This window comes from Pelecanus crispus, chromosome 2 (genome assembly GCF_030463565.1).
Source record: "Pelecanus crispus isolate bPelCri1 chromosome 2, bPelCri1.pri, whole genome shotgun sequence".
NCBI classification, from domain to species: domain Eukaryota; kingdom Metazoa; phylum Chordata; class Aves; order Pelecaniformes; family Pelecanidae; genus Pelecanus; species Pelecanus crispus.
The window spans coordinates 160,796,628-160,815,509 of NC_134644.1; the positions used below are offsets into that span (position 1 = coordinate 160,796,628).

General features: G+C 38.7%; 1 protein-coding gene across 3 annotated transcripts in view; it reads left to right on the forward strand.

Annotated features, from left to right (window-relative positions):
* The window catches only part of COL14A1 (collagen type XIV alpha 1 chain), a 124,407-nt gene that overhangs the window by 30,949 nt on the left and 74,576 nt on the right, over positions 1 to 18,882 (forward strand). For all 3 annotated transcript variants that reach the window (XM_075728217.1, XM_075728218.1, XM_075728219.1), the window contains exons 5-13: positions 1,990 to 2,145; positions 2,857 to 2,976; positions 4,893 to 5,057; positions 5,462 to 5,623; positions 7,068 to 7,219; positions 8,214 to 8,343; positions 13,645 to 13,790; positions 15,124 to 15,253; positions 18,437 to 18,576. In XM_075728217.1, coding sequence (XP_075584332.1) covers positions 1,990 to 2,145; positions 2,857 to 2,976; positions 4,893 to 5,057; positions 5,462 to 5,623; positions 7,068 to 7,219; positions 8,214 to 8,343; positions 13,645 to 13,790; positions 15,124 to 15,253; positions 18,437 to 18,576 — 1,301 coding nt within the window. The remainder of the gene's footprint in view (positions 1 to 1,989; positions 2,146 to 2,856; positions 2,977 to 4,892; positions 5,058 to 5,461; positions 5,624 to 7,067; positions 7,220 to 8,213; positions 8,344 to 13,644; positions 13,791 to 15,123; positions 15,254 to 18,436; positions 18,577 to 18,882) is intronic.

The following is an 18,882-nucleotide window of genomic DNA, read 5'->3' on the forward strand; positions in this document are numbered from 1 at the left end:
TGGACCTCCTTTGGATTTATCTTCCAATTTAAGATCATTTTTCTGATGCTTACTAAATGTTCCGCAGTGTTTATACATTAAAATGTGTTGCCAATTCAAATAGCGTTGTCTTGTACTGTAAAAACTAAAATAAAATATTTGTTTTGGCATCTTTGCAAGTGGAATTTTTGTCATGCATTTAGAACTTATTCTACACTGCTAGCTGCACGTAGGAAATGTTCCCTGCTCTTCTAAAAACATTTTTAGTACACGTTTAAGACATTAACTGTAACTTTATGGATTGGGTTTCTTGCTCAGTGGGTTTACACTACAGTACGAATCTAACTCTTAATTATTACCAATTGTTTGAAGTCCTTCTGCACATCAGATTGTTTATGCCTGTGAGACTATCATTTTGTCTCTAATGAAAAGGTTGTCATTAATAATGTGATGTTAAAGTTTTAAGTTACTAACCATGTGGTTTATTCCCTCTCTGTAACAGGAGAGCTGCTTGTGAGCTAATGGAGGCACCTTTCTGATTATTTCTCACTGAATTACTTCTTTTATCTGCTGAGCATCTCTGCTCAAGATCAATTTATTTCTAACAATGTATTTGGTGATTCCTGTTAGTACCACCTTAGGTGTTGGTATCTTTTGTCAACTAATTTATCTGGTGGATCCTGAAAAAAATGATGATAACAGTTGGGCTGCAGCTTACTTCACTAATCTGCAGGTTTTTTTACTGTGTTCAGGGACATGATTTTCATCCCTAAATGGTTGGTGGTGCACGATGCCTTTTCTACTAACATGCTTTGCTTTGACTTTCCTAGTTCCATCTCTGTTCTGTAGTCAATCTGGTGGGGAGTTTGCTATTTTTATACTTCAAACATAAGCTCTTGTTTGGTATACCTCTGTAACATCACTGACTTGTTTTCCCTCCCTACCATATGAATCCCCTATTTCAGCAACCTTACTTTTACAGTCATGTAGCCACTCCTGTGGGATGTGGCAATTCTTTCTGAGCTTATGGAAACGTCTTCCTTTCTCTTACTTCCCTTCCTGTCATTTTCTCAAACTGAATGTGGCACTTCTGTTTAGGCTCCTCAATTTCTTAAGAATCTGTATCCCTAAAAAACTTCTTGTTGGCTTATCTTGCGTTGTGTGTCTAATCTCCACTCCCATTTCCTCTGATTTCTCCATTGGTTAGCTAAACCTTAGAGACTAATAATATGCATCTCTGCTAATTCTCATCAGGTCTTTTCAGTTGCTTTTTTAATACTTTTATTTTTGTGTACTTTTCTGTATATCTGTAAGACTAAATCTTCATGAGGTGCTAGTTCTCATAGGGATTGTGAATTTGAATCTAAGGTATTTGCATTTAACCTTTGCTGTATCGAGTACCTCCTACTTAGGTTTAATGCAGCATATTCAGTTGACCTTCAGTTTTACTTTAGTCTCCCAGGGTGACATTCACTTCTAACTTTAGAAGTCTGCAATGGCAGCTAAAGAAGTTTTTCTGCAGATTTGTTGAGATGTATAGAAACACCTGCTTTTCTATGGTGACAATAAAAGGGGTCTTGATAACTGTTTTGGGTGTCTGCAGCTCTAGGTAGCGCTCTCTGCATTGTCTACACCTAAGTTAAGTGTCATGAACTGTATACTGTGTATGGATATTCTTGAGAATGAAAATGAACTGCTGGTTTGATTGTGTTATACGACAGTTAATTTTTTTTTTTTCTGAAGTATTGTATTTTTAGAAGCAATATTTCTTTTTCATGAGTCTCCCAACAGTAATTCTGAACAGCTTAATGAAAGAACTGAAGTAGATAGTGGCCAAACTGTTCTATTACTGAATTTAGAACAAATATGTTTAGTGATTTTGCTTATGTCTCACTTTGCCCATGGAAGAAGGCTTTAAGTATTAAGTTTAGTGGGAGAAAGGTATAAACTTGTTGAGTTACAGTTTTATTGTTGGATTAACAATATTGTTTTCATTTTAATGATTTACAGGAAGCCTGTTTACCTGTAAAACTCCAGCAATTGCAGATATTGTGATACTGGTAGATGGTTCTTGGAGTATTGGCAGATTCAATTTCAGACTTGTTCGACTGTTCCTGGAAAATCTGGTTTCCGCTTTCAATGTTGGATCTGAGAAAACAAGAGTAGGTAAGGTGCCGCATTTTTTCTTAGTATTTCTGTAGCAATGTAAAAATTTTGTGATTTCAGGATAGTTAACAGCTTAATGCTACTTATTTGTTCAAGATTTATCCTCACCTGGAACTAGCACTTCTATCATAATAGTAATGCTGCTGGAATGTTTGTAGTATTAATTCCTTACAGTTTACTGTGATACTCAGCTTAAGTAAACTAATGCAATGTCAGTGGAAAAGAAAAAGCAGTGGAAACAGTCTTACTGACTTCCGTCAGCATTAGATCAAAACCTTGCAGTTTAATTTTCAGAGGAAGAATGTGCCAATGGATGGCTTTTCTTATGGTTTAAACTGGCTCAAATGTTATATTTCTGTTCTGCTACTTATGTTTTAGTCTGTTCGAAAGCATATTAAATAAAATTGTTCTTTTTCAAAAAACAATTTCTTGGAATCTTACTAAACTCTGAAAAAGTTGTGTACTTCTCATTTACTTTCATTAGCACTTGAAAGAAAGGCTTTGAAAATGCATTGTGGAGTTGCCACTAAGAACAAATTTATACTATTTTTGTGCCATCAAGCAATGCAGTTTTTCTAGTATGGTAGGAAAGCTACTTGTGGTAAGCTCACTATAGTAAGCTGTTGGTAACAAAATATGTAAAATGTAGATACTTGGGAAAAAAAAAAAGCTTTATCGTCTAATGGACTACCTTAATTTCTGGTTCTTTAGGTCTTGCACAGTACAGTGGTGATCCCCGAATTGAATGGCATTTGAATGCCTATGGCACAAAAGATGCTGTTTTGGATGCAGTCCGTAATCTACCATATAAGGGAGGGAATACATTAACAGGTATGGTATATGTTTTAGCTTTTGCCTTTTATTAAACGTATTTTGCTGCACAGACTAAGAAGTGTTCATGCTTATTATGAAGGGTAAAAAGGATAGGGTTTTTGCAGCATGCTAATGGCTTTATCCAATGTCAATGAAGTCTTTTCTGAAGTGCTTGTCTCATTGGCTTCACTGGGAACCTTTCTGGTCAGGACAGGGTCTCATAAAACAAAGCATACATGAACTCTCAGTGCTGGAAGTAAAATCTTACCTGCTGGGAAGAAAATGCAAAATCCATTCATAATGTTCATGCACAGAGCTTTATTCTGGGGAAGGAAAGAATGTTGTTTTAATATCTGACAGCTGGCAATAGTAACTTTTCAAATGATCACCTGGGGCTTTTAGATTTCCATTGACCTTTTAGTAGTTAGAGCACTGAAGCCCCAGAAGACACTCAGTGATGGATAAATGGGGGATGCCTGTCAACCTTGGAAAAATACAGTCTCTGAATACAACTCCAGTATCATCAAAGCAGCAGTTAGCAATATTGACTGTCTTGCCAGGAGAATGATATATCCAAAGACCCAGACATGGCTTTAAGTAAATTGCTGCCTTCCTTTTTTTTTCTTTTTTTTTTTTTTCCTTTTTTTTTTTTTTTTTTTGGCAGGGACGGAAGGGGAGAAAGAATGTGACAGATTCTCTTCTGCAACAGCCTTTGTTTTGGTAGAAGGAGTAATTGCTGTGGGACAAAGGACAGAATGACTCTAGTATGATTCTAGGAATGAGGTTACTGTGAGGTAGCAAGTAATAAATTGTCATGATTATTTTATATGGATGTTAGAAGAAGGTGAGTTAGGAACCTTTGCTTTGGGGGATTTAAGAGAGTTTTCAGATAGGTTCTTATTCATAGAATCATAGAATCATAGAATGCTTTGGGTTGGAAGGGACCTTTAGAGGTCATCCAGCCCAACCCCCCTGCAGTGAGCAGGGACAGCTTTAACCAGATCAGGTTGCTCAGAGCCCCATCCAGCCTGACCTTGAATGTTGCCAGGGATGGGACCTCTACCACCTCTCTGGGCAACCTCTTCCAGTGCTTGACCACCCTCATTGTAAAAAACTTCTTCCTAATGTCTAGTCTAAATCTATTCTTCTTTAGTTTAAATCCATTATTCCTTGTCCTGTCACAACAGGCCTTGCTAAAAAGATTCTCCCCATCTTTCCTGTAGGCCCCCTTTAAGTACTGAAAGGCTGCAATAAGGTCTCCTCTCAGCCTTCTCTTCTCTAGGCTGAACAATCCCAACTCTCTCAGCCTGGCCTCATAGGAGAGGTGTTCCAGCCCTCGGATCATTTTGGTGGCCCTCTTCTGGACCCGCTCCAGCAGGTCCATGTCCTTCTTGTGCTGAGGATGTGTCAGTTTGTCCTGAGGAGTAGTTGTTCTTCCTTCCCTTTAAATAAGTAGCAGTGTTAAAATCAGATTCTCCCTCAGCTTTATTTAAGCTTTTTTTCAGCTTGTAAAGTGGAAAGAACAAACAAATGAAAGTAAGATTGTATGTAGTATGGGGATTTACTAAGCTATCCAGAGCCTGTGCTTTCATATAAGCAATGTAGGTAGAAGGAGAGGGGACTTCCTATTCTAACTTTGTAGAGTAAGAAAGAAAAGATGATGTGTTCACAGGAAGATCAATTTAGGTTTCCTCAGTCAGTTTATAATACATTGATTGATCAAAAGGCTGCTAAAGATGAATGTCACCTGCTCTGTAATTTAGGTTGCTTGTGGGAGTTTAATCTTTCAGTAAATAAATTCTTCTTTTATACTTGTTCTTCATTAAAAGGTTTCTCAGGATTTTTAAACTGAATGGAAAGTCAAACACTGTGATATTAGCAAAATTCATGGGCACTTTCCCTTTTAAAGTCTTTTAAAATGTTTCCTTTTTTAGGTCTTGCCTTAACTTACATTTTGGAAAACAGCTTTAAGCCTGAAGCAGGTGCAAGACCTGGAGTATCTAAAATCGGTATACTGATCACTGATGGGAAGTCCCAAGATGATGTTATCCCTCCTGCTAAAAACTTGCGAGATGCTGGCATTGAGCTGTTTGCTATTGGTGTGTATTCTGCCATATCAACATATTGTGACCCATTCATACTCTGGTATATTTGTATCTGTTGCCCTCTTTCTTAAGGAAGTGTTCTTTTCTGTCTGTATCCAGTAAGTATCATCATTAATTTAAATTTTCTTTAATATGTTCTCCAATTCGTTGCTGCTATAACTGGAATTTAGCAGTATACATGGATGCTACATTATCGGGAGACAGCCGAAAAAATGCCAGTTATGCTGGCAGAAAATAACATCTTGAAGGAACATCTTAATAACAGAGCAATCTGTAGTTGGTCATTAAAACAAATAGAAAGGATTGGATTTTAGTAATTTTTTATCAGTCCCTGTGCGTACAAGATTTTTTTTTCTTTTTTGTTCCAATATTTTCTTTATTTTTCTTTCCAATAAAAGGTGTAAAGAATGCAGATATAAATGAACTCAAAGAGATTGCCTCTGAACCTGATAGCACACACGTCTACAACGTTGCTGACTTTAACTTCATGCATACCATTGTTGAAAGTCTTACCAGAACAGTGTGCTCACGAGTAGAGGAACAGGAAAAGGAAATCAAAGGTGAATAAGAAACAGGATCTAATGTAACTTAATATGAACTTAGAGCTGTAAATCCTGTTCCAAATACCTGCAGTTCTAAGCTGGCTTCTGGCACTTGACTCATGCTGTATATTGTTTTGCTCACAAGAAAGTACATTGTCAGGAAAGTTATCTTCCTATGTATACTTTATTCTTTCTTTGATATCTTTGATCTTTTGCTCTTTGTCTTTGATAGTGGTAAATGTTATGGTATTTGGTAGTACTAAAAATACAAAAATATACATTCATTCTGCTCTAACTATTTCCAAGTGGTGGGTAAGGAAAATAATTTTATAATACACAGGTTTGGGGATGAATTACTTTAACAGCTGCACATGGAATCTTTATGTTTGTGCTGTGATTTCCATCTCCTAACTTACCATTTTTATTGTCTCATAAGTTTTCAAAATTTTCAAGTATTAAGATTGTTTTGTCCCTTCCTGATGATGGATTTTTTTTCCTCTTTCTTACTTAATACACAAAAAATATATTTCAGAGCATAAGAAAAGATGGTGGTGAAGCAAATTGTTTGTATATAAAAAACTCTTCTTTGACTATAGTGTTTTTTTTGCTTTTCTGAAGAAAAAAGAAATGGCTGTCAAAAAATGTTGCAATTTGTCAGAGAAACAGTCCTACCTGAGGAAATTCTTTCTGAAAGGCTTCAGTGGATTTTGTTTGTATTGCTTGGTTTGCGATTCTGTATTATCACAGAAATGCTGAGTGATTTTTCAATAAGCTTGTAATACATATGAGTAAGGAAGGCTGTCTTCACACATATTTCTACCTGTGCAATGAAAAACTGTGTATTAGTAAGGCTTCATTCCTTTTTTTTTTCCCCTCTTTTGTTCACCTGGAAACTGGAAGAAATACAGAATATTAGCTGTGTCTTGTGGGGGAGAAAGAAGTCAATTGGGAAATTGAGAGGGAGAGGATGGAAAAACCATAGAGATGAGACATCTTTGTGGAAAGGAATGATTGCCAGAGAAGATGATTGTTCACTACATCTCTTCAATCTGCTGACAGGCAGCGTATCAGTTTCCAACCTGCAGAGGAGCACAGACCACAGCTGTATATGTACTTGGATGTTTTTCATGATGGGGAGGAAGGCAACCTGAAAAAAAAAAAAAAAACCAGAAAGGAAGGGCTTGAAAGAGTGATGGGAGGAAGGACAGGGAAGGCTTAGTTTTGTATTTTTGTCTCTTTCATATAAAGGTTTATGAAAGAATAGGGAGGCTTAGACCCAGTGAAAACTCCATATGCAGTACTCATTATTAGTTGTTTCCATTGAAAATGACCTAAACGAATGCGCAGTAGCCAACTATTTGATTTGCTGATGAGGAGCAATCTTTGGAGCTTCAGCAAATACAACAAACCAAATAATTATTTTGCAGAGGGGAATGAAAAATTTCTGTTGTCTCTAACCTAGGAACAATTGTTGCTTCACTTGGGGCTCCTTCGGATTTGGTCACATCTGAGGTAACAGCTAGAGGATTCCGGGTTAGCTGGACCCATGCACCAGGCAAAGTGGAAAAATACAGGGTTGTGTACTATCCTACTCGAGGAGGACAACCAGAAGAGGTAATAGAAGGAAAAGTTTCCCAGAAATTTTTAATACAACAGCAAGAACTAACTAGACAGAAAATTCATGGCCTTACTTAAATCTACCCTGAAATTCCCTGTGTGGGCTCTGAAGCCCACTACAGAAAGGAGATATGGTCACATTGGATGGGGGGGGAAGGTTAGGTAGTAGCCAGGCTGCTTTTATGTCATGTAATTTAAAGTAAATGTGCTGTAACAATGAGCACGGTTTGGGGCGGGAAATGCCTGCATTTTTGCTTACACATGTGGTTACTTGAACCAATTCTATAGACTTCCCCTGCACCATTCTGTTTACAAGAACAGAAGAGGTAGGAACTGATGGGAAGCCACATTTTCAGTTCTAAGAAAAAGATAATACATGAAAGGAAGATGATACAGGTGTATATTTTGGGATGTCTACAACTGGTCATTGAAAATTTGGAGGTGTTTATTTGAATAGGACTTAGGCATTTTGGAGGTGGCAAAAAATGCCGTAGAACAAGCTTTGGCTTCAGCTGACAAAAATTGAAGGGAAAGGCAGAAGAGCAAAAGGATTTAGCTAAGGATATCTTTTATTTCTTTTTGTACCAGAAACTTGTTTAGTATGGATATGTATTAATGTCAATTTGAAGTACTGTTTGTGTACATATGTAGTATTAAAGCAATATTTATGATGATGTAGTAATATCAAAAAGTGCCCAATATACACTCTTAAACTGTATTCCATACACTTTATTTATCTAAGCAATTCCTTTGTTCTAAATGGCTACTTATATCAGTTAAACATTTTGATTATGTACATGGTTGCTGTTCTTTTTTCAGACACCTTATTGTACATAAAGGTAGCCCAAACAAATTTGATTTATGAATTGAGCTTTAGTATATTGATTCTTAGATGCCAGTGTAAAAATTGCCTGAAAGAGGGATTAATTGATTTGATGGTAATATAGTTAGTTTGCTTTATGCATATTTAGTTGAATTTTCTTCTAAACAGGTTGTGGTAGATGGAAGTTTGTCAACAGCAGTTCTGAAAAACCTGATGTCTTTAACTGAATACCAGATAGCTGTATTTGCTATATACTCAAATGCTGCTAGTGAAGGCCTCCGTGGAACTGAAACTACACGTAAGTATCCTTATCATGTTCATTATGGATTTGACTGCATGTAATCACACTGTGTAAGCACTAGTCTTTGTGAAAAAGAAATGCAGAAGGGAGTCTTTTTCAATTTAGCTTCTTTTCTAGCCTTGAAGTAATTTCTGTTTGAATTAATTCTGGGCTAAGCTCCTAAGTCCAAGTGCTCTGTGGATATTTAAACACTGAGAAAGTTTTTATCTCTGGGCTGAACTTTGAAGTTGGATGTATTGAACCCTAAATTAGAACAATCCTACACTTTGGGTGTGGAGCCAAGCTTTATAAATTAGGTTTGTGGCTGAAGATGATCTCATGAATGGAGGATTAGGTGGGACCAGAAATACCTGCACGTGATTCCCACCAGCACCAAAGATTTCAACTTCTGTAAGTTCCTTTTTCACTTATTCAGTTCTGTAAAATGGTGACTTGGGATGGTGTTAGAACAAATACATTTACAGTTTTGCGTTCTATAATGAAAACTGTGCTAGTACCAGAGATAATGTGCTGCTATTGATCATATAAATTTTATGCATTTGTATACAAAGTACAGTTACTTTTTTAGTAAATATGACAGATATTAGGAATGGAAATAAAGAGTAACTTTAGTTCAGATTAGGATCCAGGAAGTCAATATGTGATATATCAATAGGTGGTATCTGCTGGAAGAACAACACAGCAGGGCTCAAGCAATCTAGACAATTTCTGCAGTTCTTTGACAACAGCTTCCAGACACAAGTGATTGAGGAGCCAGCAAGAGAAGGTGCTGTGCTGTAGCTGATACTTAAAATGAAGGAATAACTGATGAGGGGGTTAAAGTCACAGGCTTGGCTGCAGTGACCATGAGATGGTGGAATTCAGGATTCTAAGAGGAGGGAGGAGTGCAAAAACAGGACCACAACTCTGGATTTCAGGATAGCCATCTTCAGTCTCTTCAGAGATGTGCTTGGAAGAATCCTAAGGGATATTGCCCTGGAAGAAGAGGAATCCAGAAGAGCAGCTTGGTACCCAAAGATCACATCCTACAAGGTCAAGAAAGGTCCATACTGACAAGTATGAAATCAAGCAAAGGAGGCCGGTATGGATAAGCAAGCAATGCCGAACAGAACTCAGACATAAAAAGGAAGTGCTAAGAGATGGAAGAAGAAGCAGATGACCCGGGAGAAGTATAGAGTTACTATCTGATCTTGCAGGGGTAAGTTTAGGAAAGCCAAGGCCAACCTGGAGCAACCTGGCAAGGGATGTCAAGAGCAACAAGAACGGACTCTGCAAGTGCATAACAGTAAAATGAAGACTGAGGAAAACACGAGCCCACTCCTGAATGGAACAGGGGACCTGGTGACAAATGAAGTGGAAAACAGTGAGGTAGTCAATGCCTTCTTTGACTGAGCCTTTACCGGTTAAAATGGCCTTCAGAAATCCCAGGCTGCTGCTATCAGTGGGAAAGTCTGGAGAAAGGAGGACTTACCCTCATTTGAGGAATACCAGTATAGGGAGCACTTAAGCAAACTGGATACACCTAAGTCCATGGAACTGGATGTGCTGCACCTGTGAGTGCTGGGGGAGCTGGCTTATGTCATTGTGAGGACAGTCTTGATTATCCTTAGGTCATGGTGACTGGGAGAAGTTCCTGAACACTGGAAGAAAGCAAACGTCAGTCCTTTGTGAAGCAGGATCTGGGGAACTGCAGGCTGGTTCATTGTCACCTCAATCCCAAGGAAGGTGATGGAGCAACTAATCCTTGAAACACTTTTCTGAACACATGAAGGACAAGGAGGTGATTGGAATTAGTCAGCATGGGTATATAAAGGGGAAAATATGTTTGACCTCATGCAGTTCAACAAAGGGAAGTGCGAAGTCCTGCCCCTGGGGAGGAATAACCCCATGTGTCAGTCAGTATACACTGGGGGTGACTGTCTGGAAGGCAGCTCTGCAGAGAAGCACCTGGGGGTCTTGGTAAAGAGCAAGCTGACTGTGAACCAGCAATGCACCCTTGTTGCAAAGAAGGCCAAAAGCCTTCTGGATTGCATTAGAAAAGGATTTTCAGCAGGTTGAGGGAGGTGATTCTTTCCCTCTGCTCAGCACTGATGAGGCCACACTTGGATGCAGGGTCAAGTGCTGTGCTCCCTGGTACAAGAGAGTTGTGGACTTACTGGAGTGAGTCCAGTGAAAGGCCGCAAAGATGATGAAGGGCTTGGAGCATCTTTCATAAGAGGGGAGCCTGAGACAGCTATGGCTGTTCAGCCTGGAGGAGAGAAGGCTCAGGGTGATCTTGTCGATGTGTAAAAACCCCTGATGGGAGGGAATGAAGAAGAGGGAGTCAGAGTCTTCTCAGTGGTGCCCACTGACAGAACAAGAGTCAATGGGCACAAATTAAAAAACCATGAAATTAAATCTGAACAGAAGACATGATTTTATTGTGATGGTGGTCAAACACAGAAGTAGGTTGTCCATAGAGGTTGTGGAGTGGGCATCTCTGGAGATATTTAAAACTCAACTGGACATGGTTCTGAACAACCTGCTCTAGCTGACCCTGACTGAACAGGGAAGTTAGACTAGATGATCTCAAGACGTGCCTTTCATCCTCAATGGTTCTTTGATTCTGTCTCAGTGCTAATCTTCCCAATCTGAAAAGAAAATAAAATAGGATCATATAAAATTGAGACTTCTATTTTAGTTTCAGTCTCCCAAAATGTCATCTCCAGCCATGTTATACCCCATAACTTGGTGTTAGGGCCTGTTTAATTTATTGAGGCAGAGAGAACAGAGTCACATACTGAGCCAACAGGATTGTTTCATTTTGTACCTGGTATTCCTTTGAAGTCACCTAGTCAAGTTCTGACAGAGCCCAACCCTGCTGGCTTTCTGAGATCCGATCAGATCACACCCCAAGGTCATGCAGCATGAAGCATTTTATAAAGCTGTCTTTGATAGTGTGTTGGAAGTAATAGTCTGACATGTGCAAGTATTAATCACTCCACATAATAAAATACGTGCAGTTTGAAAGTATTTTTTTACTATCCTAATGGAGAACTATGGAAAATTGTAGTTTACATTCCTGCCTTTGTGTGAGATACTGACAGATTAAAACAATCACCAATGCCATTTGTTCATATAGAACATTGAAAAAAGCTTACAGGTATGTGAAATCTAAGTAGACACATTCAATATGCATAACATACAGAAAACTGGAAAGGTTTCTGATTTAATAGTAATTTCTAACTTGAAATAAATATGAAATGCATTCACATTTTAATTTGCTGCAAATATATTTTTGACTGTTTTAGTTTATTCCAGTTGTTTTTTAGTAGGTTGATTTATCCCGATATTACCAGAATATTAGGCTACTCTGGTAACTGTCCAAGATGCAAATCAGCATTATCTACTGGATATCTATATTTGAGATTCTGAGCTCTTCAGCTGAAAATATCAGTAGAAAACACCATTTGTTTAATTTCTGGTCACCTCTTGGTTAATTATTATTTATATTGCTAGAGCATCTAGGAGTTCCTGTTGAGAGTTAAAATATGAGTCATAAGTTAGAGTTAGAGGTTACTTTTCTTGTAGATTTTTAGAATCAAAATAAGAAAAAGGCCAGGTGATAGATACTCTCTCTGTGATCCTGAGGCAGTTTGAATAGGAATGAGACAATGTGGTAGAAAGTGCCTTCAGAATATCTCAACGTGCAGTTTCTTTCTGTAGGTATCAGAGGTCTGAGTGGAGCTCTGAGGGAGGAGGCTGAAGTACATTTGAAAATGTTTATGGGTAGTTTCTCCCTATAATTAGAGGAAGTGTGGGAATTCATGGGAATATAAGTCAACACATCAAGAAGGGTTTAAATAGGATGGAGGTAGGCTGTGGAAGGTTTGGAAGTGAAGATAGATGGGTAATCTGGAAGTGGAAACCTAAAGAGAGGCCTGGGTTGAAGTTTTGCCGACATTTACAACAAACAACAGACTGAGTGAATGGTCTCAATGAACAAGAAAGGATGAGGCTGGCATGTTTTTGTACTGGAAGTTAAGAGTTCTGTTAGAGCTTGTTGAACATAACGTAATAGATATGCCACTCCTTAGAGATGTCAGCTAGACAGGCTGCAATTTTTGTTTGGACAAGGAGATTAGAGAAGCTCTGTGAATTATTAGCGTTGTAATTAGAATTGTTTGCTGAATCTGTGTTTGCAGATCAGATTCTTCAGAAACATGCAAAGCAGAGCTTTGTAGAGGCTTAACATCCAGCCTATTACAGTCTCTCTGACTTCCCAATAGGAAAGGTTTGATATCAATTGCTAATTGCCTTCTGTTTTTTTCCAGACCCTTTGAGTCATTTTAGGGACTATTCGCAGTGTAGAAGTTCCAAAGGAGCAGCCAAGGTTCCCTTATATCTCTCCAGTGACTGAATATTTTGGTGGGATCCATCAAGGATGTAACAGCAGTGGAGAGGCCTTGGGGTGTTATTCTGTGAGAGGAAGAAAGTGAGGACAATCAGAGAAGTGCAAAATGTTACTCTAAAGAGTTACAGAAATACAAAGAAATATTCAGGAACCTAGATTAGTGCTATGTTCTCTTATCAGTGCCTTAAATTCACAAGTAAACTTCCTAATAATGTTTGAATTTCATTCAGCCTGCTTAGTTGTACTCACCAGGTTAACATTCGCTATCATTTGCAATGGATGATCTTGCCCACGTTTGCCTAATCCCACTGACACAGGCCTGGGAGCCAGTTTGGACAGTCCAGGCCTTAAACACACAATAGTTTGTAGTCAAAATATTTTGACGTGCGCAACGTGCTCATTCAGGGTTTCCTCCAGGGTGTCCTACCTCATGGCTGTCTCTCCCACACTCTGACTTGGGAACTGTTGCCAGAAGGAGCCATCTCTGGGGACTACTGCTTGTTCCTAATAGCAACCGTGCCCATTCTTTGATAGTGAGTGGTCATCCTCCTGCAGATGAGGGAGAAGGAAGGGCGAGATCTGAACAGAGTGATTTGGTGCTCTAAAGAACGGAAATCCTCCCCCTTGAAATGTTCAAAGCCATTTAAGACAAAGAGCTGAAATCCTTTATAAGGGGTAACTCTGCCCTGGTGTTAGAATTGGTTAGGTCATCATTTCCTTGTTTCTCTAATTTTGCGTTCTTTTATGTACTAATCAACTCTTCATAGCTGTGGCATACAGACAGCACTTCCGTGCCTGGAGATAGCTATATTCCTTTGTGTTTCCTGGGGTGAAATAAACTGTTTGAAAAACAGCTGGTTGTTCAAGTGAGGCAACTGAAGTGTCTGTCTCTTGTTCCACTGCAGTTGCCTTGCCAATGGCATCAGATCTGCAATTGTATGATGTGTCACAGAGCAGCATGAGAGCGAAGTGGAATGGAGTAGCGGGTGCCACAGGTTACATGATCCTATACGCTCCCCTCACAGAAGGATTGGCAGCAGATGAGAAGGAGGTGATGTATTGAGCTTTCATTTGAATAGCAATTATTCAAAAAATAAATCTTTTAAAGAATAAACTAGTACATGATCTTTAACCTCCCACTTGATCAGCAAACACTTGAGGTTTTTTCCCATGCCTGCCTTAAGTACTGTATGTGTTACAGACTATGTATAAAGTGCAAGTAACAGTTGATTATTTTTATATGTCATTGCCATAAAAAGCAACAATTTCAGCTGAATTAAACTGACTCTTTTGAAATGATATATGAGATGATACTGTATCATCACATAAAACTAACACTCAAAGGAAGAAAAAATAAAGTAAAACTAAGATATTTTCTAAGTGTGTTATCAGAAGAATATGAAGTTTAGCCTTTGTTCTCATCAGGACCTTTGAAGTAAATAAAATTTGCAGATGTGACATTTATTTGTTTTCTTTTAGTTCTGTTCAACTTTTATTTTTAAATTTAAAAATAATGCCTTCCATCAAAAGTGATTTTTAGAAAGTATTTTTAGAAAGAAAAGGAAGTGGGACAAAGTGAAGTCCAGTCTTCTGTCAGTAAAATGGGAAAAACAGTAGACTTTTCTAAAGTTACTAGCATAGTTCCAATGGAACTTCTGGTCTGAGATTTACATAGTTTTTATGCGCAAGTTTCTATATGTATAATTAAGATTATGTACAACATCTCTGTTCAAGCAAGAACACTAAAAAGCATGCAGGGGCATGTGAACTTGTGGATGGTGTAGGAAGCTACTGAAAGTTTGCATAGACTTGTGCTCTCTGCTAAATGAGCATCTGTGAGCACATAATTCTGTTAAAAATGGGGCCTCCCTGGAAACTAGCTGATTCAGGAAGACTGAGCCTTACCCCGAAGAAAGACTTTTTTTCAATAAATAAGTCAGTCCATTTTAATGTGGCTCTCAGTGAAGAGGTGGAGGAGGAAAATGATACACACCTTAAATAGCAACAAATCTGAACGTCAGTGTGCATGGAAATCAATTCCTCCTATGAAATTTCAGCCCTATGATGAAACAAGGTATAGCTGGGAATGAAAAGGTCTTAGTAGCTGCATGTTCTAGAGAGGACTGTTTTGTCATTGCTAATGTGACTAGTTACTTTGAAAGTCCTCTTACCTGTATGTTGGCTTTTGGCTCTTTGACAATTTTGATCTTTTGATTATTGTGCAAAATCCCCAAATCTTGGGCCCAATACCACAGGCACAGTATCAGACAAATGCTCAGCAGAGCATTTGATCATGTATCTAATTTCAAGTGTGTAAATAGTATTCTTCCCCACTGTGAGCTAATTCAGAAATAATGTGTCTTTTTTATTCATGATGCTTTTAGATAAAAATTGGGGAGGCCTCAACAGATCTTGAACTGGATGGACTGTTGCCAAATACAGAATATACAGTCACAGTTTACGCCATGTTTGGAGAAGAAGCTAGTGATCCCCTTACAGGACAAGAAACTACATGTAGGTAGCACATATCTATATTCACTTCAGTGTTAATAAAACTTCAGAATAGTCTTTGCACATATTAGAGCAGATATCTGATCTTAAAATCTGATTTGAATAGTCCATAGGGCAAGGTCTTAACTGTAATTAAGTTTCTGAGTGCGAATACTTAATTTATAGAGGCTGAGGATGTGAGTTACTACAAAACCGCTTGTTTTTGGAATAGGATTGTGAACTCCTCTCTCTTGTTGGTAGTGGTGCTGTGCATATCCCTGTTGAACTTGGTGGAGCTACTGACAGTTTTCTGAACTTGCTGAAGGTGAATGAAGGTCACCTAAATTGAGAGTGCTCTGTTTAGCCCCCTATAGACAGAGAACGAGGTGTGTGGGGGAGCCTGCTCAGGTGCAGAAGTTCATTCCTCTGGCTCAGTAGTAGTACAGACAGAATTCTAAGAAGCAAGGAGAAGGTTTCTGTCCAACCCCTGCTGCCTAACATCTGGTAAATGAAGGGTTGGAACGCGCCTGTGCACTCATGATAGATGGTGTGTTTTTAATAAGCAGCAAGAGTTTTGCCAGCTAAATTTTGTCCTCTGCTAACTGTACACAGCACTGTATGTCAGCTCTCTAAATAGCCTCAGCATTTGGAAGACAAAGGAATTGAAAATAAGCGATTGTGCTGCTGGGATATTTCTGGGACTGCATTCAGTGACATCTCTATTGCTCCCAGCAGTGGAGTGCTTGCTTCCTCTTGTTTTGTGCTCCTGGCATGAGTAAGCCAGTGTGAAAGTGACTTACATGTAATAGGTGAGAGAAGTTCAGGCATGCGAGTGCTAAGGAAAAGAAGCACCAGAGGAAATGCTTGTAAGGTCAGCAAGTAAAGGGGGAAGAAGTTCTAGGAATGCTGTTTGAACTGGCTCATCTGTGAGAGGACAGTTGTAGACAGGCAAGTGCTGATAGCAAACTACTGCAACCTGGGCATGTTTGTGGACTTGAAATGGGCATAGAAGATTTTAACACTTGGAGAATCAAATCTTTGGCTCTTTGTCCCTCTGTCCCTTTCTCCCTCTCTTTGTCTCTCGCTCCTTCTCCTTTTTTTTCCCCTCTTGATTTTGGTCAATAACTGGTTTTCGTTTGTCCTAAACAGTAGTTTATGTAGTTTATGACTGTGCCAGCCTGAATTCACTTCACGTCATATGACCTTGGAGGCTGCACAGCTCTAAACCTGGCTAACACATTGGATGGAAGATCACATGCAAATTCCAAATACATTGGCACAAGCTGAGGATTCATGACCGCAGTGTTTGATCACAGAAGCTAGTAACATATGTTAGTCAGCCCATCATCACTGCTGTTACCAGACCAGAATAAAAAAAAGCCTAACTACCCTGCAACCTTCATCTATTTTTAGGGTGACTCAATGCAGCCAGCTCTGACTGGTCTTTAACACTGTAATATGGAATAAGATTGATTCTAACCTTCCATATGCAGCTATTCAAATAAGCCCTCTTCTAACAGGCTTTGATTGATCAGGCAGTGGGGCAATCTGGAAGGAAAGAAACCTCTTGTTGAACATACCTGTCCCACATGAACACATGTCAGTGTTCAATGGTAATGTCTTCCCTGTCTGGATTCAGATTTAAGCTACTTTTTTGTTTTTTTCTTCTTTTGGTGTGATTATTTCTGGCTTCCAACTAATGAATAGGCTACCTGGTATTTTCCTCCTGGAGCATATATCTGTCTGGAGAGTGATCTGCCTAATTTGCAGTAGTATTATGTGTAGTATCTGGTATTCTGTATTTAGTAAATAATATTATTCTACCCACTGTATCAGTTACCGTAGTGAAACCTTTCTCAGTGCCAAACGGAGGCATGATTAGCAAGCTCATTCTGGGGTGGGGTTTCTTTTTGGGGCCAGGATTTATCCAAGACTCACTGTAAATATCACGAACTCTGGCAGCAGGGCTGGCTGGCTGGCTGGTTGAGAGCAACGTTGTCAGTAGGTTGGTTGCAAAAGGAAAGAGCTGAGACTGAAGCATTTTGTGGTATGTCCTGGATGGTGAAATGAAATGCATTCACAACTGACAGAAAGTAGAAAAGAAAGCCAGCATGTGATACTTTCCTCACTAGACTCCGAGGAATATATTGAATGCCAGAAAGTGTGGCAAACCCATGTAACACAATTCCAATCTGTTCCCATCTTCTCTTTCCTCATAGGCAAGTTGACTTGACTGTTCCTAAGCTGGTGAGGATTTTGCTTGCAGATTCTGAGCTGGTGTATGGCCTGACTAAAGTTCCTGCATAATATATGGGTTTTTTTGTCTTTTGCTTTTCCCCATGTGTTCTTCTGTGAGGGAAACAGCTTCTGAAGTGCTGATATTTATCTGTCCGTGTGGATTGGTGAGGAGTGTGTCAGTGAAGGCAGGATGGATAGAGAAAGGTTTCACGATTCGGAGGAAATAGGCAGATGTGGGGGCTAATACAGAATTTACTGCTGAGAGTAACAGACAGCACAAATTGCTTTCTCTGGTGTGAAAGAAAAGTGGATGGAATCTGAGACTCTCTTGCATGACCTCGTTTTCCTTCAGCTCATGACAGTCAAGGAATATACAGTATATAAATGTGGCTTTAACTGGAGTTGCTGTTAGGAAACAGCTTCTTTGTGTAATAAAAGAGGAAAGGTTAAGCAGAGGTAAAAAACCCCAGCATCTCTTGAGATCTTCTGAGCTAGTTATTCTTTTGGACAAACTTACCCTCATGTCAGAGACTTCTAGGATTCAGAAAGTTTTTTTGCCAAAATATACTGTCATGAAATATTTTTTCGGGGACACTCATAGAAAACAAATGCATATAGGATAAAGGTCTAGTTGAATTAAATTACTTTACAAATACAAAGACAAATTTATTGCAAGTATTGTGTAGGTTAGATCTTGCTATGATATCTGCTATGAACAGTAATGGAATTTCTTTTTCACTATTAGTTGAGATATACTTAGCAAGACTGAAAGTTCTGTTTCAGCAAAGTTCTAAGCCATTTTACCTGCCTTTAAGTAATTGTGTAGCTCCATTGATATAGGTCTTTTAATATAAATGTTGGTGATATATATTTTTGCATGGAAAATGTGTTGTTTATTTTCAAGACATGAGAAATTTCACAGCTAAAACCTGGAATCACTTTCATGGTTTTCTTTCTTTCCTTTTCAAGTGCCTCTAAGTCCACCAGCAAACTTGAAATTTTCTGATGTTGGACACAGTAGTGCTAAGCTAATATGGGAACCTGCTTCCAAAAATGTAAAAGGCTATCGCATCATGTACGTTAAAACAGATGGAACAGAAACCAACGAGGTAAATTATTAGCATCTCTCTTCCCTTAACCAGTCTCAGACATCCCCAAACTGATGTAATTATTAAGGCTAACTTTTATAAACAAAAGCTACCTTGCAAGCTGTAACAAAAGATTTGCTAAATAATTCTGAAAATTAAAGCAAATAAGAGTTTGCTTAGTATCACGTGTACATTTGGAGTGGATCATATGTGTCGGAGACAGTACTCTAAACTTCTTACATACCAGTCATTGCTGACACACATAAACTGAAAGAAATTACTCAAGTGAACAATGGTTTGTAGGTGCAGGATCTTGACTAAATGTAT